A 23633-nucleotide genomic window follows, 5' to 3' on the forward strand; every position below is an offset into this window, starting at 1 on the left:
AAGTGCAGGGGGGCACCATGTCTCAAATATTTTTATTTCATATGCAAGAGCTTTCAGTACTAGGAGCCTGAAAAATACAGGTTAGAGCTTTAAAATACTCAGTTCTTTCAGAGTGTTCTGATGTCATTCCAGCTCTGCTCAGTTCAACTGCCAAAATGCATCTCTGTGGGACCGATCAGAGCATCTAAAAACCGATTGACCAGAAAATCAGGAAGTCCTTTTTTAACCATTGGAGGAATATAACTTTTCTAAGCAAAAATAACTAGAATATTAAGGTCAATGTTGATCACAACAAAATTCATTTGCTCTCATTGATCAGGATTCTTAGCATCAATTTTTAAAAATGTTATTTTTATACCACCTGAAACTAATATATTCAGCACTATGGTTACATCAGACAAACCATGGCTCAGGGGAATATCACAAACACCTGTGTGTAAGATGGGAAAGAATGGTATTTTCCACCCATGTGGCAAACTGATGAAATATTCATACTGTATTAATATTAAGCCCAACTTTAAGAAGAATGAAGACAAATTTACACCAAAAAGATCTTTTGGAAAAGGAACCATCTTTTACACCAAGAGTAAATATCATGCATTAATTTCCATCAGCAAAGGTATTTGTCTTCTGGGGAGAAAAAAAAAAGGAAATCCAATATATGGATGGACAATATAAATGATAGGCATTTATCAGTCCAGCAATAAATACGTGATTGTTGCCTGACCTTAAAAAATGTAAAAAGTGCTAGCAATGACTTTAGGTCATAGTGCATGAGGGACTATTAGACGTGCTCTTTCATTAGTGATTAGCTCGCCACTGACATGTGCTTTGCTTTTCCTGAAGAAGTTGGTATGTGCTGACACTTGGGGAAAGTGAAAGCTCCCTTGGCAAACCAGGGAACAAACCAAAGGTATGTTGTAATATGCTGATTTTACAATGTAATATCCCAGGATCCCAGCTGGATTCACAAATAGTGAAGCCTCACTAATCAGTTTCGTGTCACTGTTTAGCTACTAAATATACATGTCAAGGCAAAACCAAGGGTCTTACAGACCCTGGCTTACTCTAAGGGGCCGTTTTACACTAATCTCACTGAATTTCACTGTTTGACTCTGATTTCTTTGTATAAGCACTAAGTAAACCAGGCAGGTTTAATCACTTCAAGGTGATAAAGGTTATAGTAAGCCGATACACTACAAACGACACTCGTTTACTTCTTGAGTATAATGAAATGATAGTTTATCTACAGCGAACACTTGCAGTTATCTGACAAAAACAGGTCAAAGGTTCCAGGCGTTTTCTCCTGAAATTACTCAGTGCTGCCTCTAATGACTGATAATTGAAAGCAGAGGCTGGAAATATCAAATGTGGTAGGTGACAGATAAGCAACAGATTAATGCAAGTACTCTGTTACAGGACACTAAAAGGTCAGAGGCCCTAGGAATTAGCTATTGTGCTACTGTGAAAAGACAGACATCAAATAGCTGTTTACCACATTCTTGCTCTTCTCTCCACATTCTGGAAACACATTCTCTCTTCCATGATTAGACTATTTAAAGTGACTCACTTTTTACAAAATTAGATAACAGATGTTTTGTAGGGCATGTGGATAGGAGAAAAGATATGATTCTAGAGCAGAATTATGGATTTTTTCTTTAAAAAAACACAAACAACAAACAGCTGTTTAGTGTAAATATTTTAAGTAAGCGCATTGGAGAGAAGTTAAGCAGCACATTCATCAGAACATCATTCTCAGTTGAGGAGACCAGGTAACACGTTTTTAAAAATATATTGTTAAAGCTTTGTAACTTTGTTTAAGCTTTTACACCACGGAATATGAACATTAAATTTAGAAACTTAGATTAAACTTATCTCAGCAAGTATATCTTTCATCTTTTTACTCTGGAAGTCCTAAAAATGCAAAATCTAAAATTTGTCCAAGTAAAAGGCAGCCTTTTGATTCTGCCCATTGGCCTTTTAGTGAGGATTACAGTCTTCTAAAAAAAGTTTTAAATCAAGTGGATTTTTGAAGTCCAAGTGTGATGAAAAATATTTTCCCAAAGTGCTTATTAAAAAAATCAACAAAAAAAAACAAAAAAACTCCCTAGCCAAACAACAAAACAACAGACAACGTAAATACTTGTCTAAGCAATTCTACTTTAATAGGTTTTATAGACTGGTAGTAATCCTTATCTGGACTCAGGAAATCTATTTTGATTTAGACACTGAAATTGATAAAAAGAGTCACCTGTCCTTAAAATGTTGTTTAGACATCAGAGATGGCTCCTGATACGGTCAGTGGAGAGACACTTCTGTTTGTTAAGAGTCAACTGTCCTGCACCAGCCAGTAAGAAGAACAGAGGAGTTTATCTACATTTCCCCTTTAGTCATCTGCAGCTCCAAAGGATAGGACTAAGAGATATCCTTTGACTGAGCAAGGGTTATTTCAATCCCTATCAGCTGCTTTCCGTGACTGTATCCTAACTGCCAGAATGCTGAGTAGCCCAGCAGTGGGCCATCTTGGGCCACTGCAGAGAAGAAATGCAGGGGTAGCGGGTAAAAAAGAGAACGAAATTTTTGTTCTCACATCTGATCTTTTTTTAAAAAATTCATGACCTTAGGCATTTACTTGATAATCTTTCAGCTGAGTGTTTTAACTACAAAGCTTCGGTCATATGTCCACTTGCTTGTTCTCCATTTAGTACCAAGTTTTCTGCATTTCTTTTTACCAGTTGCTGTCAGCACAGTGAGGGAGGGCTGGTGCCCACATGGCATGGGCTGTTCCATGTCCTCTCACTGCCTGACAGAGCACAGTGACTCAAGGGACAGGGGACTATGATGACAAGTTCCTGCCCAGTGCAGCAGATGTGTCTCCTCTGCAACTATCCCACCTGCCCAGGTGTCCTTGTGTAACAGGTAAGCGGAGCTGAATAATGATGAGGATGATAGTTCAGGTGTTGCCAAGGTTGAGTCAGACAGTGCCTGGCATCAAAACTGCTCCCATATAGAAGAAGAGGTGAGTCACAGTCACTGTCTCAAGGGAGCAGAAAAGCCAATATGCAGACTGAACCCACTTCTCAGGGAAATCTGCTGCCTCCCTGGGGCCTGGGTTAAAGATACGAAGAGAAAGATCCCTACCTTGGTGAGGCCCTCAGCTTGTTACCCATTATTGCTTTTCCAGGTAGGCAGGGATGAAGTTGCAGCAAGGGCAATCAAAAGAGACTTCAGGGTATTAAGATGACTAGTTAAGGGACCAGGAGCACAAGTAGTGTTCTCCTCTATGCTTCCAGTTGCAGGGAATGATGAGGGAAGAAACAGGAAGAGCCATCAGATCAATACCTGGCTCTGAGCCTGGTGTCACTAGCAGAACATTGTTATTTTTGATCGTGGGTAGGTTTACAGGACACCAGGGCTGCTGGCAACAGACAAAGTATGCCTGTTACAAAGGGAGAGAAGGATCTTTGCGCAGGAGTTAGCAGGGCTCATTGAAAAGAGCTTTAAACTACATTTGAAGGGGAAAAGGGAGAAAACCAGGCTCACTAGAAGTGAGCCTGGTGGCAGCATGTCAGTGTTTGAGGGACAGCGTGCTAGCAAGGACCTCCAGTCTGCTGGCTCAGTGGAAGTAGGGGATGGAGATCCTTGTGGCAGCAAAGACACAAGGGTTAAGGACGACGAAGCTGGTGAAGTCTGGAGAACTAGTCTTACTGGGAGTGGTTGTGGGAACCGGGGTTGTTTAATCTGGAGAAAAGGAGGCTGAGGGGAAACTTTATCACTCTCTTAAAATTACCTGAAAGGAGGTTGTAGCGAGGTGGGGATCGGTCTCTTCTTCAAAGTAACAAGTGACAGGAAAAGAGGAAACAGCCTCAAGTTGTGCCAGGGGAAGTTTAGATTGGATATTGGGAAAAATTTCTTCACTGAAAGGGTTGTTAGGCATTGGAACAGGCTGTCTAGGGGAGTGACCATCCCTGGCAGTGTTCAAAATATGTAGATGTGATGCTTAGGGCCATGGTTTAGTGCTAGACTTGGCAATGCCACGTTAATGACTGGACTCAATGATCTTAAAGGGTTCTTCTGACCTAAACTGTTCTATGATTCTCTTATCTCCTAAGTAAAAAATGTAGGCAGAGGTTGAAAATAAGTGTCCCCAAAATTACATTCTACACATATCCTATCTTAAACATGAAACTCATTGTCAGAAACTTAATCCAAATTCTGATCCCCTTCCAACTGAGGCAAAATTATTTCCACAGTCAGTGAGAATTTTGCTTAATTAGGTGGGTGAGTCTGCAGAAACTTTACTTTTTTCATTGCAACAGTTCGGTTTAAGAACTGTTTTATTGCTGTAATGTATATTTGAGTTTCTCTGTATTTATTATTATTAGACTGGTTGTATTTAAAGCAATTACAGATTTACAGATGTGGTTTTGAAAGAACAACGTAAATTGCTTTAACATAAAATATACTTTCTTATTAAAACTCAAAGCAAAAAGCTTGATAAGTCACATTCTGAAGCAAGTTGCACTGCTGTAAATTTAGAGTTATTTCATTAAATTCTTTATTTTCAGGTGAGCTACCCACATTAATGTGCAACGTTTGGATATTTCTTTTACTAAACTGGGTGAAATCTAAAAATATTTGGATAAAATACTGGGCAGTTAGTGGCAGTTTTAATAAATGAAAAATCGTCTATTTTACATTGAATCCAGACTTTTAAAGGCACAACATCCCTCTTATAATTACACAGAATTGCTAAGCTATATGAATTGCAACTCAAGCTAAAGTCAATGAAAAAAACCTTCAGCAACTGCAACAGAATCTAGGGCAAGTATTGAAAGAAAAATTTTAACTAGAAAAAAAAATACAAAAGTACATTTCCTTGACTTTTTTTCAAGCACATATTTATTTTCTTTATTTATCCCTCATGGAAGGAATGTATTTCAATATCTCATACTTTATAGAAAAATTAGTTAAATTATTCATGTATCATACCCAAACATTTAGTATTACATCTTTTGAGAATGACCAGGAAAGCAGCATTCTATTATTAATATTTTAAGTTCTTTATTTTATTGTTGCAGTCAGTAAGGTCCGATAGTTTCTTACTAATTAACAAAATAAACATTTGTGAAAGTAAAAATAATTTGAAACACTACCTTATTATTAAGGTGGACTTCGAACTTACTACTTTCTACACCTCTTGAAACGTACATGCAACATATTCAACCTCAGTAAGGCAGTAACTGGACAAATAATGAAAGTTACAAAACCGTAGTAGAATATAAGTAAATATGTAAAAGGATAGATTTCTCTTTTTTTTTTATTAATTAGTTTAAGAATTAGAGACCAGTTAATAATTAAAAGCTTTCAGCATTTACCCTGAGCACAAAAGTGTTGGAACCATGTAACAATGCCTACCAGCAACTTTTACAAACACAAACCTAAAGAAATGCCTCAACCAGAGAGGTCTAACTGTGCTTGTCTTTCTCACACATAATCTTCCAATTGTTCTGTAACCCTTGAGAATACCTGTGATGCCCTCTTGTTACGTTACACCAAAATATGGGATAAAATAGAAGTTTTAATGAAATTGCTGGTCTTCATTCAATAGCCAATGTTTTGCTGAAAATTTCATTGGTAAACATGTGTTATTGATTCAATTTACTCTTCTTCCAAGTCAAATGCACTTACTCAACAAGTCAAAACAGGTGCTGCACTGCAGCTGCTCCAATAATAATTAAATGCTGGAAGGCTTTCAGTTGTTGATACAAAATAAGTGGAAAAGCAACACTCAGCTTTTCTTATGCTAGTCTGATCCTGGCCAATGCAAGAGTAAGAGTAAGTAACCAGAATAAAGAGATTGAGTTTTGGAACTGAGCAGAATTGTAAGCATCTAAGTATGGATATAATAATGATCCTAATATAAAATACAGTGATTCCTCAAAACGTTATTTTTATTCTAGTTTCAACAATGTAATGCTCTGTATCCTTCAAGTCCCAAACACAAAATTTTCACTCCAGTTGCTTAGCTGTAGCACAAGAGATACACTGTGTAGATTTGCTTTTTAATTCTGCTAACAGTGGTTGAATAAATGTCAAGTGAACCCTCTTCTGCAGATTTGAAAGTCCAGCTAGTCACAGCTTCTAGGATTAACAGGACATATTTGGACCTATTTTGTGCTGTCAGTAATGACGTCTACCAAAAGAGGAAAGCATTGCAACCAAGGGTCTTGGAGGAGGCAATGAATTAAAAATCACACACAATTTGCTGTTTTGAACATAATAAGTAAGGATCCTGTGATTTCTTCATCTTTTTAAGTCATACCGTATCACAAAGGCAGTTCAATCACAAATACTGATTTTAAAAATACTCATCCACTAGATGTGTTATTTTTCATGAGAGATAAATCTTGGAAGAATCCGTCAGCGAAAAGATCACTGCATTATGTAGTTCTGAGCTAATGCACAGATACATTAGCTAATCCTACCAACCACCATGCCTGAGGTTGTTAATTTTGTCTGCATTTTCAATGATGTCTATTTTGCCTGTGCTTGTGCAAAGCCGGTACATTTTGGTACCATCTGTCAAAAGACTTCTATTTTTTCTCACATTTAATTTTGTTTTTCTCTAATCACAGATCATCACAAAGAAAACTAACAATTATTCCCAGGTTTCTGACTGTGTGTGAAAGTCAGGATGTCAGAACAACAGAACCTCAAGGTTAACAAACGATAGAAAAAAAAAGACGCCTCTTGGGCTCAGCTGCAACTGAATAGGAACAAAAGTTATACCTCTGGGATCCAACGGTCAGAAAATAGGTGTAAGTTATAACTGTTTTGACACTGTAAAAGTATACAGATGGAACATAACTTTTAAGGAAGGTGAAAGGGCATATATCATCATAGGGCAACTGGCAGGGGAGTAAAAGCTAAACATTAAAGCCCATTCTATCTTCTCACATCTCCTTAGTTCCTACTCATGTTAACCCTCTGCTCACTCCCACCTAGAGGAGGAAAGTCATTCCAACACTCACACATTGTCTAATAAACTCCATCCATTTCCCATAGTGAAATTTGTCAGAAAAGCTTCCGTGGAAGTGTGTGTCTGTGTGCCAAACTGGACCCGCCTGGATAGGCTCTGTTCTTGGTTTACTCCATGCTCACAGCTGAGTATTTTAATATTACCCATACTGATTTAACACCGGTCAAACACCCCATAAAAAATAGTCCAGCAGTAACAATGATGAGGAAGGAAACCCTCAAGAACATCTCATTTAGAGAGCAGAAAAATGCTTAATTATATCCAATATTAAAAATTATTCTACGCCACGTTATAGATATTAAATACATTTGCAAAAAAATAGCTGCTTACAGGCCAAATGCTTAGCAGTATGTCAGCATGACTGAGTTCATAGTTCCTCAGATTTATACTTTATGTGCACAAGTGTATACTGTGCTAATTACTGTATTAATCTTAAAAATTAAAAATGTAGAGATATTGGAATTCAATCTTATATAAGCTGTTAGCCCTGATTTTGAAGATCTGCCTTGTGCATGCTCGCTCTTGGCCAGCACCAAGGACTAGGAGAGCAGAAGCAGTGGTGCTGAGAAACAGTTACTAAGCTGGAATAACAGCAGCGACAAACCCTTCCTGACATTTCACCCCGGGGACAAACAAGAGGAAGATGAGGAGGAAGAGCAGGCAGCAGGCTGGGCAGCAATGGTGAAGAGTGGCACTTTCAGACAGCAGTCTTTAACAGCCCGTTTAGGAGCTGGCTGTGATTTTAACAGCTTGTTGCACTGATTCAAACCGTGCCCTCTCCTCTGCAGCTCTGGTAGTTTAGTCTGATCACAATTTATTCCTCCAAAGAGAGATTATTTCACCCACATACATCACTCATACAGACATTAGCCTCCTCAACAAGAAGGAAAAAACACTTGAAGGTTTGTGGTTTTTTTCTGAAAAAAACCCTTAAATCTTACCAAAGTTAATAAACTTTTCTACCCTCTTTCAGGAAACTCACTGACTGTTAGTGAATTAAAAGATCTCTGTGTTGGCCATCCAGCATTACACCTGCACTGACAGAGGAAAAGAAAAATAGACTTCACAGAAAAAAATTATGCCATAGCTTAATAGATCAGCTCCAGGTAACATGACAATAGGTGATGATCCATCACAGTGGGTCACTTTGGATGTACCTGGGGAGAGAGACATAGGATTCTCAAAATGACATATAAAGCAAGAAAATAATTTCCAAGGTAGAAAGAGAAAAACTCGATGCACACACAGCTATTCATCCAACAGTTATCTGAGAAAGCTCATCCCTCCAAACAAAAGTAGGAATCACTGATGTCAACGTCAATGTCTATTATTCCCATGCTTTGCCTGATCTAGTTGAGAGGCATCCCTGCCCATGACAGGGAGGTTGGATAAAATGATCTCTAAGGTCCCTTCCAGCCTAGGCCATTCTATGATTCTATGATTCTATGATTCTGTGATGAGCAAGATCACCCCCTCTCTGTGACCACACTGTCACAAAGTCAGAGAACAACTATGGTTGGAAAGGATCTCAAGAGTTCATCCTCTCCAACCCTCCTGCTCAGGCCAGGCCACCTAGAGCTGGTTGTCCAGGACCATAGACACGCTTCTGTCATTCCAGCATTTTCATTGTTATTCCACCTGGGACTTCATTTCTCATACTCCTCACCAAGTTACTTACAAACACGATACCCGGGCTGACTGTGGAGTTATCTACAGGCATAACACATCTCTAGAACAGCAAAAATGAATTCCTGAAGCTTGTATTATATGTTGTCATACTAGCTTCTCTCCACTCCTAATAGATGAGCTGATGTGTCTCAAACAAAATTTGGGTGTCTTTCTGAGCAGAGGGTAAGAATGAGCAGGGACTGGGAACCTGATTGCTAACATTGTGCTTTTATTTCACACAGAATTACAGAATTGTTGAGGCTGGAAAAGACCTCTGAGATCATCAAGTCCAGCCTATGACTCAACAGTGTTGCAATGGCTAGACCACGGCACTAAGTGCCACATCCAGCCTCTCCTTAAACACCTCCAGGGACGGTGACTCCACCACTTCCCTGGGCAGTGCATCCCAGTGCCTGAGCACCCTCTCCGTGAGGAAGTGCTGCCTGAGATCAGGCCGTGCCCTCTCGTCCTTTCAAATACAATCCTTTTGGTACAACACCGTTAAGAATATTGGCATGCATTTTACAGCATCTGATCAGCCTTTGCCTTTGCAGATGTTTGTGCTAAACCTTTATTTCTACTAGGGCTAGAAGTGAATACTGCCTTAACCTTTGGTGACAGGCTTAGTTTCCCTTTTCAACTAATTTCGAAGCATCTGTTGCACATTCCCAAGACTGGAAGCATCACAGTCTCTTCTTTTGGGGTCTTGCTTTCATTTCCATTTCGATGAGTGCACATTTCATACCTGTGGACAAGCTGAAGCAGCGTGGTTAATAGTGTCCACGCTAAGTCTCTTTGACCCAAAGTGATATAATGCTAATAAAAGAAGCTTAATTCCTGTACAGCAATGGATGGTAATGTAAACACAGGTCACAACTTATTCGGGAGCTGTGACCATGGAGCCAAGTGTTCAGTTCAAATGTGAGCCTGTTTCATTGATACAAGTCATGTGATGAATCCTTTTCATGTTACATCTCTCCTGTGCACACACACGTGCTAGTAAGCACATTCTTTGTATTTTTTTATTTCTAAGGAATATGCACAAAGTAAAAGACAAATGCTGAGAAACCAAAAAGAGAACAATATATTGTTAATCTTCATGGCATTACTCCCTCCATTCACTGACCCAGTGAATTGCAACATGAACTTAATCTACTTGGTATTCACTCCATAGCATAAACTGTCCCAGGATTTTTCGTTACCATAAAAATATATCTGTACATACATTCTGTAAAATATTATTTAAAATACATTTACATAAATTAAAAATTATATATATATATAAAATTTTGTCCTTATAAATGTAATCTCATTATGATATACAGCTTCATTAAACATGATTATTAATTCAACAGTTTAGGAAGTGATGAAAAAAAATTACACTTTTTGAAAAGACATGGTTAATATCTGTAAGGTGACATTATTAAAGGATCACACCAAGGAATCAAAGAAAAGAGAGAATTTTATTCTGAAATAATACCAAACTTATACTGCTTGGATAGACAACACTATATTGTGTCACATTAGATGTACCTCTCAAAATTCTGAAAGACAAAACAGCCCTCCCTGAGACTCATCATATTTAACTGTACGATTTCAATTATACCTACTATTGCTTAACACCAAGGAGGATTTAAGCATTATCATATTCAGCAAATTCTGTGTTTTATTTTTCATCATATAAGCTTGTAACTTAAATCAACATGTAAAAAACATTTAACTATGTAAATCCAGTTGTGTGTACTTGAAGTGTAGGCATAACCTTTGCTACTTGGAAGACTTAGTACAGACTTTTAGCTTTCACAGAAGTTCTCTTCAACAGTTCATAGGAAGTACTGTGTCAGCCTAGAGTCTCATAGGACAGCACTAAGTAACTTGTCTTTTTATATTTAGAATATGGTTCATACTGGATGAGAAACCATATACAATAATACCATAATGTGTAGCTTGTTACTACAGACAGTTAATTCTTCATGGCACTTCATTCTCCAGTAAGTCTAATAATGAATGTTTTAATAACATAATATTGAAGGTGTATTCTTTTGCCTTGTGATCCTTAAAGTCTTGGGACTAGATTTTCACTTGTATTAATCATTTTATAACTTCTATTCCTTTTTATCTTCATTTGTTTTAGGAAATCAAGTTTACTATAATCTTACAAATCAGGCTTGTGGAAAGTGAACTATCAAACAATAGTAGAGGAAGCATATATATATATATGGCCAACCGCATGTGTTTCAAAAGCCATCAGCTATATGAAAAGTGTTATAAAATAAGAAGTGTTTGAAGTTGCTTTCTTTCTGAGCCTTTATAGTACCCATTTTCAAGAACTGCATCTGTTTCTGGATGTTTATTTGTTTTCAGTTTTGTTTTTCTGCAACTACAGGGGATAATTGCTGCTTTTTAATGAAACCTTAGATGTGCCCATAAATCATCAATGCACAGAAAATCTCATAGTAGATATTGTACAAGTCTAAAAAGCTCATGGGAACTGGCTATTCTAGGGAAACATAAGGAACTCTGAAGTTTTGAGAAACCACAGAGAGATTACTTGTGGTAACAGGGGTTTGTCTCTTTTTATATCCTCATATGTGCACTTCAGCCCTTGCCGTACTGTTGATAGGCCTCTCACTCCTTTCTTCATCTCTTTGGAGAAAGCTCCAAGCTGAGATCAGAGAGGAGAAGCCCTTTTCCAGTACAAAGAATATTGTGTGATTTTATTCTCAGAACTACCAAGGATCCTGATTGGAAAAAGAACGATCTAAGGATGCAATTTTGCAATCCACAAGACAAGCTACAGCTCTTATTGACCTAACTGTGAGATTACTCAGCACCTCATACCACTGCATTCTGCTGCTGTTTCAGTCTTCAGCTCTTTGGAGCAGATCCATAAACTCTCCTCCCTATTTCAAAATGTTACAACAGGATGTAATTAAGTACAATTAACAAGGAGGTCAAACGGTCATCTGATAAACACTGGCCCAAACAGGCAGCTTGAAAGGTCAGGGCTGCTAAAGCCACATAGTATTGATGGGAAAGAATATTATGATTTAAGGGGGAAAAAATCCCAATGACTAAAACTGAAGAGATTTACATGCTTTCTATATTGAATACACAAAGCTGTGCTCACAGACTGACACGTGTGTACACATGCCTCAGAGAGGCACAAATCTATATTCTGAGAACATGAGCTAAACTAGCCACACATCATCTCTCCATTGCACCAGATCTTAAAATCTCGGTTTTGGTCCCTTATTTCCATTTTATATACAAGGCAGTGAGGTAATCTGGTCAGGAGTGGCAGATTAACCTTTGGGATCACTAACGTGTTATGACTTGTAGTTATTGACAGTTACCCCAGCTGAGGTAACCTTGGGAACAACCCTCCCAAAGCTATGTTCTTGCTGGATCTCAGCCATCATAAATCACCACAAAGACTACAGCTGTCATTGGGCTATATGCTGGGCTTTCTCTTGCTCCCATGGTTTTATCATCCACACTACTGTTTGCCCAATTGTTTGATTTCTCAGCTAATATTTTTGTAAATCATGCCAGTAAAATTCCATGGTTCCAGGCACAAAGTGCCATCAAGTGCCATCAGGTGCCATCTGCCTGCTGTTCTAAAATCAGACTCACAAACCATTCAGTGTTCTCGCTCATTCCTCTTCTGCAGTCTAGGTTTACCATAATAGAATTAGCACTTTTACCTCCCAGACTGATGCCATCCATATTGTAAAAGTCCAACCCAGTATCATTCTGAAATTATTTTGCAGTACTCCACCTATATTTCCCCCTCACTTCAGAAAAAGGGATATTTTACATAAATATGCCTATACAAATTGCTATCAATTTATAATAAATACCCTAGATTAGGGGTACAGCTTTTCCAGATAATATGAATATAGCTTCATTAATTTGACTACAGTCAAATACATGAGAATTAGAACAAAAATAATTCCATTTGATAGACATATTCTACAAAGGAATGGAATCACAGAAGCACTGAGATTAGAAAAGACCCTTAGGTTCTCATGGAGTCTGAAAGTGTAATATTGCTAAATTAGATTAAAAAAAAAAAAAAAACAAACCAAAAAAACAAACCAGAAATTTCAGCTATTCAAATTCCTACTTCCTCAAGATTTGCCTCCAAAAAGAGAGTTAGGTGGAATTTTACTTCTGCAAAGCAAATCCACTGGTTGTCAGCTATGGATATATGTCATGTAGCAGCACTAGCTGTCCTGATTAGTTTTGAAGGCTCTGACTCATTAATAATTGTTGTCTTGGCTTGCCCTGAATTGCAGTGGGAAAAAAGCAAAGTCACATTCTGGCAAGGTACCACATGTGCCACAGAGTTGTACAGTAGCGGAGGATAAAGCCAAGTTCTCAATCTATTGCACTGAAGCTCAAAAAGAGTTTGAAACTAAACATTTAACTTCACCTTTTGGAGCATCTCTCAACAATAGTGGGAAATTTCTAAGCTGAGCTGTAAAACCTCTCCTTTTCTACTTGTTTTACAGCCATTTTTTTTTGTATAGAAACAAATTCACAATTCATTACAAAACACAAACAACTCCTGCCTTGGTGTACCCCACCCACAAACTTAAATAATGTAGTTGTCAGGGATGACAAGTTCTGCCTGCTGTAGCATTTCTGTGTTTTATAGGAAATTTTAACCAGGGGTGTTATTTTAAGAGATGAGCAAATGGGGAAACCCCATGGCCTAGCCAATAAAATATGAACTTTAGGTGCAATGGAGCACTCATAAATATGACTGAGAACAAGGGGATTCATTGTTCCTCCCGACCCCTTTTAGCTGCTCCTCTGATCTCAGCCTCTCTGTGTGCGTCATGGCAGCCCTCATCCTTTAACCTGCGGTTTTTAAAAGCTAGCTTCTACGTTATTTATGGCTGCAAATGTTAGTAGCCCGTCTATGTACTCCCTGCACACACATACTGAAGGGTGGGGGAAGCCACATCTTATTTTGAAAGGATGAAAAGTTTTGCGCAGGGAGCCAAGTAACTGGGGAAGTTGAGGTAGTTGCTCTGCCACAAGAAATTGAGAAGAAAACTTCTCTCTTGACCTGCAGGGCTTACTAGGAGAAGAATCCCATAGCTGGACTCATTTACTCTTTTATTTGCACATTATCTATCGGTATCAAGTTCTTTGCCTTTTCTCTATCTACATGCACCTTCTTCTCCCTACCATCATGAACTTCCCTCCACTTTTGTAACTCTGCTGCTGTGGGAAATGCTCTCAGTGCTACAAGATCATGCTCTGTGTGAGGCATAGATGAGCAGGACTAACTCTCCCAGTAATACCGGTTCCTGCAGAGGCTATTTCTATGTTGTGAACCTTTCCCATGCCCAGCAGGTCTGTGTCGAGCCCTGCGTGTTGGCCATTTCCTACTGAGAAGAGGGCTGTCTTCCCTGTGAGGCTTGGTCTGTGCTTTGCCATTTTTCTTTCATGCCTGTCCTCATTCCTTCCCTCTCCACCTCCCGTGCTGTCGCCTAGTCTCACCGCTTCTCGGCCTTTAATCCCTTCTGCAGCCAAACGCCACTGACATAAAATGAAAGTTCAGTGACCCTGCCTAGACGGCGGGGGTTAGAGACAAGGGAAGGGACAAGTCGGAGAGGATGGGGAAAAGTGTGGGAAATAATTATAAAGTCTGGTAGCAGCCAGAGCTCTCCTGAAGCCCTGGGGAGCCTTTCTTTAGCTGGAGGCTGCAATTGGCACTTCATAAACTGTTCATTCTCAGCTATGTGGAAACACCAGATGACACCTAGAATGATCAGACTGTAATCAATCAATTTTCTGCAAAACTCTATTAGTCTGTGGGCCTATGAAAGCAAGCTGAAAGGAACCGCCGGGGCTAAAAAAAGAGAAGAAAAAGGAACTGCCTGTATTGTAATTACCTCCATAACTCAGGCAGTAAGTAGGCAGGTAGCCATGGTAAAATTCTTTGCATAATTTAACATTCAGAGAAAGTAATAACAGGAGCAATAAGTGTGGGAGATCACGTGCGTGCCAAAGTTGCCCTCTTCTTTAAGCAAATAACACGGGGTTTAGGAAGAGAACCAAGAGGCTCTCCGTCCACTTCAGGGCAGGCAGATTCCTCCCCTAATATCCTCTACACAGAGCTGTCTCCACAAGTCTCCCTCTTTCTTTTCATGGCTAGCCAGAGTCACTCCAAGATTGTGTTTTCCTGGGAAAATATGTACTGTACAATACATACAATCCCCACAACCCCACCCAAAGTCTGTGTTTAGTCTGGAAAGGAGCACTTTTTAAAGAAGAAGCGGAACTGGGTCAGCCGTTCTTCCCAATGGGAAAAATATTAATAATAATATATACTTCTATATATCCATACGTATATGTAGCTTTTCACCATGCACGTCTAACCATCTGCTAAATCAGTTTCTCTTCAGTTATCTGCAATTTCTTTCAAATCTGTCGGCAAGGAAAGTCAGACAGTTTTATACCCCAGTTAATGGAGAGCTTGACATTTTTTTGGCTGGGTAGATGCAATAATTTACTTGGATTTAGTGTTAACTTTGGCAAAAAAATTAATTGACAGTTATAAAAACATTATTTTGTTAGATGATATTTATGGATCACACACAAACCTATTCTGAGGTAGAGCTATATAGTTCATAAGGTTCATGTAACATGAGAGATTTCAAAGGAAATATAAAATATTCCAATATAAAACAACAAATGTAGTCTAATTCCAAAAAGTAATATGGAGAATATTTCTTACTCAAAATCAGAAACAATCCCTAACAACCTGCTCTGTCATCGCACAAAAATTGGTTAAAACTGTATAGTGAATTGTAAGGATTGGGTGAGGATTTTTAGGGAATGTCACTATCCTGTTGGTAAAGTCCTTTTGTTCTAGAAATAAATAAACCTATTTTGTGAAAAGCTGTTTTAATATTTAATTTGGCCATATAAATTATTTCATCATTAATAGTTTTTTTAATGCTTGATTGCCTACCTGGGTCACAACAAACTAGGTCAACTCACCGATTGAGTGACTAAAATTTTATTAAGGGAAAAAAGTTCTTAGGATTTCAAGGTTCCAGGGAGGTCTGCTTTGGGTGAAGATTGAATGAGACCCACTTGATTTAATTTGTTTTAAATTTCACATTAAAGAGTGGAAAATACTTTTATTGACTTTGGGTTGCCATTCAAAAAAACTTCACAAATGTTTTCTGATTTTACTTCTCGGTATTGATCCAACTCCACTAATAAAGACATGAGGTCTATTTGTTATTTAACAAGTTTTATCTCTACAATAGCATCCCTCTGTCGAAGGCAAGATAATAGCCCTACTTCCGTCACTTCAGTTGAGACTGTGTCAATATTTTCGTTAGAAGCCTGCATTTTACAGACTAAAACTGTACCCCAGCCAAGGATATTCATGTAAGGTTAAAATTAAGACAGCAACGTCTGAAAGCCAGTGGAAAAGAAAGGAAGAAAGTGTGTTCATTCCTATACTTTGAGGAGAGAAGTTAACGATCCTGAGGCGTCTTCGCATGTACCCTTGAAACCCAGCTCCCCTTCCAGAACTCCTGACATTTTATAGCTTAGCACTCCATACCCCTTGCTGATGATATGTTAGCTGTGAGTGGAAGGTTGTAGAAACTGAATTAGTTTAGTTAAAGGAACTAGCTACTATACATGCTCAACTTCTGACTGCAGTTAGGAGTAACTTTTTTTACGTGTAACGAAAATATGTTTGCACGGGTATTCGGTGTGGATTGACGTACTGTAGTTTCTCAAAGTAGTTGTATAAAAGTTGTTCTCTGCCATGTTGGCATTCTCCCACAAACACAATGGGCTGTAAATCTTGTGAATTTATGTATTTCTTTAGTGATTCAGGTTTAAAGAAGAACATAATCTTTAAGACAGCATGCAAACATGGAGTAGGGAAGCTGGATAAATATGAACAGTTTTCTCTGCTTCAAATAGGAAAAATTTCTTCTAATTTCAGTATCTGGTCGCAGAATTTGTGGTTTGAGGATTATTATAATTAAGATTGTGGAACCACATTCTGTATGAAGATGTGTATGAACAAATACATCTGGGATATACTGGTTAATTTAAAAATTGATGTGATATTGTATCCTTTAAATTATGAGGTGTAGGTCAGAGTCATAAACTTTAGGGTGACCTTCACATGTGAGTTTAGAAATTAACTTTTTTATGATAAGAAAGAAAACATAACAAGCCCACAAAAATTGGATATATTTATCCCCTATCTTATAGAAAGTTCATATCAATTCACAGGAAAATACGAAGAAAGAAAATAGTAAATGCGGCAATCTGTTCAGAGAAAAACTTACAGATGTGTTATAAACAAATGGAAATACAGACCATTTGAATTGCATGAGAAGGAACACTTAAGTACAGTGGATTTAATGATCACTTTGATGCTAATGGAAAATTCACTCCCTGAAATACTTAAATGCAGTTTATAAAAGTGCTGCTGTTTTTCCAAGCCTCAGTCATGTACATACTTTTTTACTCAATCCCTATCTTTTGGTGAGAGGTGAAGAGTGGGAACACTAACATTTATCTTAACAAAGTCCTTGCTTAACTAACTTTTGAGTGAGCAGAAAAGTGAGTATTATTTGTCTGTTCTCTGAGGAACAGGGGATCCTATATATGTCATTTTGGGAGGCCGGCCAAAAAGAAGATGCCAGAACTCTAAACAGTCAGGGCTTTGCAACGGTATAACAAAATATAAAAACAGGATAAAAAAACACCCAGTGAGGAAAACAAAGTCCTGAACTTGTAGGTGATATAATCAGATCTTTGAAAACCCCAGTGGATTTAGTGGAGGATTTATTCTTTGACTCCTGGACCAACCCCAGTTAACTCTTCTGTTACACTCATCAATATTTATGGAGAGCTGCCAACACATACAGTCTTATACAAAATACAGGACAAGACATAGTCTTTGTCTTGTCATATCTTTCAAGAAAGAAAGAGATGGAAATTCTGGTATAAATTCCAGAATAAAGAGCAGGTGTTTACAATTTTAACTTCAGGAGAAGTAAACGCAGTCTTGTTTTTCTCCCTGGTTGCTTGACAGAATTATAATTGCAGTTCCCTTGATGATTATTTTTAAAATTTAGTTTTGGAAGTGAGGTATTTGTAACTCTGACAGGTTGACTTTTATCAAAATTAGCATATAAGTTTCAATTTTTTATTCTTCAATATAAAATTATTTGTCCCTGTCTAATTTTTACTTTACTTTTTAATGTTATTCAACCTCTTCAATTTTATGCTTAATAACTCCTATCCAAGATCTCAGCTACACATTTCTTGTTTTAATATATATGTCTTAAATTATTATAACTGGCTACAGCTATATCTAAAATTTTCAATTTAAAATATCATGATGATTAATAAAGCTTTATAATTACAGCTTACGTAATTAATGGTGTGCAAGTATGAACATGGTGAATGCTATTTCCAGAGCAGATTAATTTGATGCAAGATGACTGAGGCTTCAAACCTAAAACCAGTGAGTTATTGCCGTGCTGCATCAGCATTCATTGATTTTAAGGTATAGTGTTAGCATTCGCTTATCACTGCATACGTTTTCCCATTGTACATTAAAAGAGCTTGCCCTCATCTGTCAAGATCTTATACTGCATAAATCACATAAAATGGTTACCTGTTTTCATGATTTATTTCATTTTTATGTTAATTACACTGAAACATAGGATTGTTTAATAAAAATGTTGAAGCTAATCTATACTGGTCATCAATATTTCTTACACGTGTTACGCTGTGGAATGTGTGCTAAACCACAGTATCCAACATGTATGGAAGGGCATTTAACGTGAATTAGGATGTAGACTCAGTGAGAGCTGAATAAACCACGGTATCCAACATGTATGGAAGGGCATTTAAAGTGAATTAGGATGTAGACTCAGTGAGAGCTGAGACGCATTTTAGTTTTACAGAGACCAAACAAAACCTGCTATTTAAACAGTAATGTTTTATAAGCTAATTATGTTTATTAATCATAATCACTAGCAAAATAAAGCATCTCACCCACAGTTTTCGCAGTTTAGAAGCATAAGATACGCTCCAATTTCTCAAAAATTATTTTCTTAAGGCTTCCAACAAAATGAGGCAAATATTAGAAACTTCCCAGCCAAGGTAAGACACTCGGTGGAAGTTTGCACTTTCCCAGAGAGGGTTTTTGTCTGGGGAAGCACAGCAGGAGCAGGCTGGGACATATCTGACACTGAACCTTCAAGGACTTCTGCTCACGCAGTGCAAGAAGTTCTCTCAAAATCAAAGGTGTTGCATGAAACCAAAGGCTAGGTCCAGTGCAAATAGTCCTCAGGGCCACTGATGACATATTTACCGAGGATATTTCTCAGAACTCACAAGGCAAATTTTTGCAGGAACAGGGCCTTGACTAATGATTAGGAGATCAGAGCATTTTCTATTTTCCCTTATAGTATTGCCATTTTAAATTCAGCTGACTCCAGATACTCCTGGTAAATCGAGGCATACAACGATAACTTAAAAGTAATGAACAGATAATAAATAACTCTTTCTTAAGGATGAGGAATGCATTTTAAAAAATATATTTTTTTTTTCTAGTTTGCTATTTCAGGAGCAATAGCTAAAATAAAATGTAGAGTTGTGGACAAATGTTAGTCCTGGGGATAAAGATCTCAGAACTGGACACTTCCTTATCTGCCAAATAATTAATGAAAAGTAATTTTATTATTATGACACCTAAATTCTAGGATGTCATTTTCCTAGAAATTTGAGTTGTTGAGGATTTTTAGAATTTGGAAACATTTTTATTCCTGCACCAAGGATTAAAGACCTAGTAGACACAAAAGGTACAGAATGTGTGAGTAATCTGAAGATATTTCAGAACACGTGCCATTGTTTAAAAAGTTTCTACAGAGAGTGTCCTGGAAAGCAAGAGTTCATCCAATTTTGTACCAGGTTATTGAGAAACTTTAAGTTTTCAATTAAATCTCTTGCTATTCAGATCAAACAAGAAGGTTTGGGGTTTTTTTAAGCTAACTTTGTAAGTCCTGTAGCATTTAAAATACTTATAAAAATAGCAAATGCATTTCATGAATTATTTGCAGCTCTTTTAATGAGATCTAATTTGCCTTCTTTTAAAGAAATCTGCAACTGCTTTTTTAACCATAGCATAACTGGTAAGTACGCTTATTATACTCAGAAGACAATATAATTTGGTTTTATCAATTTTTATATCTGAACTGGTATAATTTTCAAAAGCATTCTTTGCCTGCATGTTTCTGGTGTTTAATACTCTGCTTGTTATTCAATTTATTTATGACAGAAAATAAGAAACATTACAGACTGTGAGCACCATGGCAGTATAATAAAACACAGTCTGTGGTTATTAAATAGAAATAAAAAAGAAGCAACAACAGATTATTTAAAATATAGTCATCGATCTGAAAAGATAATAAAACTCTGACTCTCACCCATAGAAAAAAAAAAGCCAACCTAAAAAACCTAAGAAATCTTTCACTTTCCCCCCCCACCGAAATAGCTTAACTTTTCCCTATTCATAACATTCTAGGCTTTAAAATATTAACAACTGGTGTTTGTCCACATCTGAGCTTTAAGCAAAACAGTGAGGAAAATAACTGAGCAATAGGCATAATTGTTTGATTTTTTCAGATTTTTTTTTTTAAAAAGAGGAGTTAGTTGGCCTAAGGCTAAAATTTTCATTACATCAATGAAAGAAAGAAAACAGAAGCCAGCAGAGGGGAGTTATAGAAACTGACTTTATATAAACAGTAAGAAAAATCTTTTTCCATGACCACCTACAACGTAGCTACTTTACCATCAGTACAACTTTTCTTTTACCAGTGGCACAGCAGCCCGGGCCCAATCCTGCCGTTTTAGAACAGGTTCCGAGGTTTGCCCCTTGCAAGATCAGGCACAAAATTTGTCAAAGAGAGCAGAAAGAAAATTTTTTTCCACATACCTAAATTGACAAAGCTCATGACCATGTCAGCATCGTTCAGAAAGTTGGTGTCGTGCAGGCTGGCTAAGGGAGGATTCTGTGTGGTCAGGGGGGTCATGCGAGATAATTGTATTCTCTGCGAATATCCATTCGGAGAGGCAGGGTATCCTTTCCGTATCCCTCTGCTCTCCCCTGCCATTGATCCCTTTAGTGAATATTCCAGCTCCTCGGTATCTTCTTCATTTGTCATGGCATTATACAGGTCCAGCATGAAGAGTGGTGCAGAAGAAGCCTGCTTTCCTGGTGAAAATGGTCTGGGTCTGTGAGGTAAACCCAGGATAGAGAGAATCTCTCTCTGAATCTCCCTTCTCTCATGGTTCCGCAGCCTCCTGTAAATAAAACTCGAATGGACATGATTGTCTCCTAAACCTCCCTGTGCGTGACCCACCAGAACCCAGCAATTCCAGAGCAAGCCCACGAAAGCTTTGAGCGCAGTTAGGTTCATCTTTGAAAAGAAAAAGAACAAGGAAAAAAAAATTTTGAAAACCACTTTTCTCCTACTTGTTCTGAGTTCCTATGAGGTCTGCTTTCCCAGTGGCTGAAAAACAAAATTTACCTATTCTTCATGTCAATGTCATCTCTAAACGTAACATCTTTGGTGATTCCTCTCCCCCCACCCTGTTTAAATATTATGGAATGTGTCAGGTTGCAGTTATTTCTAAGAAAGCTGAAATTCAGACTTCCAATTTTCCACTGTTGTTATCGTTTTTTCTGCATTTATGGAGCAGAAGACCAGTATTTTGTCAGCTGACCTAGGCATTCCTATATAAACCTTAGATAACCAGGTCTTTGGTGGGGAGCTGTATCAGCAAGAGCTGTTCTTCTGACACACTGTAGTTCCCAGAGTTATCTTCCCTCGTTATTCTGAGTTCTTCGTACACCTTGCGCTCTTCCCAAGATAAAATCCTGAGTCACAGATTTGTCTTGATCTGTACCTTGGTGGTGTAACACATATTTGTCCAGCAGCCTGGTGATAACTTTAACATCTTTTGAATCGCTTGAGTGTAAAGTAATTCTAAAGCATGTACTAATCAAATTACTGTGTTGCCATGAATTTACTCGCAGAAAAAAACCTTCTGTAAATCCATCCAACCCTTTTCAGCTCCTGCACTGTTATTTCCAACTCTAGCAGGCACAAATATAACAGCTCTCTTCAAGAGAGATCTAAAGACTAATGTAAGCACAACCCTGCTGGGAAAGAAGAGGCTTCTCATTGTAATTTGAAACGGGTATAGCAAAAAAGTCTTTAACCCTTCTCTTGCCAGACGGAGCTTTAAACCTCCTCCCCCCCCCCTCCAATTTACAGTAATACACCTAATTTCAGCCATCGGGTGTTTTTTTCCTAACAGCATGCAGAATCAATTTTAACTTTAACAGTTTTAGGGTATATAGACAGCTAAAGGCGTGGTGTAATGTGGAAGCTCTTGTGAATCTCCTTATGAGTCTGTGGCTTAGTAAACTTGAATAGGAAACTTTCATAACAGACTAAAATAGCATCTCATTAATTCAATAAACGTTTATGTTTTTTGTAAGTTTAGCAAACAAAGGTGACCTTTTTAATAAACTCTGTAGGAAATTTTCTCAGTGAGGCTTGATTCACTCTTTTCCAAAAATGTCGTGAATGCAATCTGAATGAAAACAAATTTACTCACCAAGTGAGATTTCAAGTTGTGCATAGCCAATGGTGTAATTATGGTTGTAGTCACAACTTTTATAAATTGTAATTTGCAATGATAATTTATTCAAAGTATATTTTGACTCATAAATCACTATGCTACCTTTCCCAGTAAGTATCAAAAGCTAAAATTTAATCCCACAGCCTATTATCAACCGGAGAAAGAAAGAAACAGCTTAACTGAAGAAATAAGAAGTATTAAATAGATTTTAAAGCCACTACCCATGAAGTTAAGGTTCAGCTTAGATTTTTTGGACAGCCAGCAACTGGTGTTTTCCTCTCACTAAAACAAAATCGTAGTGTTAAATTTGATGTTTTTCAGATTACTGGTGGGCATTTTCCCCTCTGCTATAAATTCACTTCAGTTCTAAGGAAACCTTGCTTTGATAAAGGGAGAGAAAAAAAGGACAAAGATTAATACGTGATGCTGAGGAAAAAAACAGGTATATAAAATGCATCTTGTCTGTTTTTTCCCTTACCTGACTAGCACCTACTCAGCAAATCACACAGTTCTTGAGTAAACTTGGGAGTGTGACAGCAAGTATAGTCACACCCTAAGAAACTAGGAACAGTTTGTCTAGTATATTAAGAGCAAATGAGCTTCTCTCATCTATTGTGAGTCCTAGCCTATATTTACAGTCTAGCCCAGCTATCATTAAAATATAGCTTATTCTCTCATAAATCAGCACACGTAATGGACAATGCTTCTCTCAAGGAAGGATTTATCTCATACTAGACTTGTTAAATTAACACTAAAATTAATTGTGAAGCTATTCAGCAAATGCCCTGTTCCTCTCAGCAGAAGAACTGTCAGAATTAGAATATGATTCCTCTCCTCATTGACTTTTCCTTAAAAATCCATTTGTTATAAGAAAAATATAATTTCCTCGTTTTGTTTTGCTTTCACTTGTCCTTCTCAGACAGTTGTAATGATACATGAGACTTTACCATACATATGTCTTCTTTGAATTTGGCCATCACGTATCCTGCAACAAGATTTATTTCTCTTTTCCAGCAATATATTCTCTTTTCTTTCACTAAGCATTCATAAAACCCAGTGGATTGATTGCACGGAGGATTTAAGCCCTCAACCCATCAGTATGTCCAGCAGTAGAAAGTTCCTATATTATCCCACTAGAGCATGTGGAGTTCCACATTTAGTTAATCTTTTCCCATTTAAAAAGAGAAAAATGTCCTTC

General features: G+C 37.6%; 1 protein-coding gene across 1 annotated transcript in view; it reads right to left on the bottom strand.

The window, feature by feature from the left end:
• BMP5 (bone morphogenetic protein 5) overlaps positions 1 to 21294 on the bottom strand; it is a 55429-nt gene extending 34135 nt beyond the window's left edge. The window contains exon 1 of the mRNA XM_009866963.1: positions 20721 to 21294. Within this exon, the coding sequence (XP_009865265.1) occupies positions 20721 to 21204 (484 nt within the window). The 5' untranslated portion in view covers positions 21205 to 21294. The remainder of the gene's footprint in view (positions 1 to 20720) is intronic.
• Between the last annotated feature and the right edge of the window lie 2339 nt (positions 21295 to 23633).

This window comes from Apaloderma vittatum, unplaced genomic scaffold (assembly GCF_000703405.1).
Source record: "Apaloderma vittatum isolate BGI_N311 unplaced genomic scaffold, ASM70340v1 scaffold5603, whole genome shotgun sequence".
NCBI classification, from domain to species: domain Eukaryota; kingdom Metazoa; phylum Chordata; class Aves; order Trogoniformes; family Trogonidae; genus Apaloderma; species Apaloderma vittatum.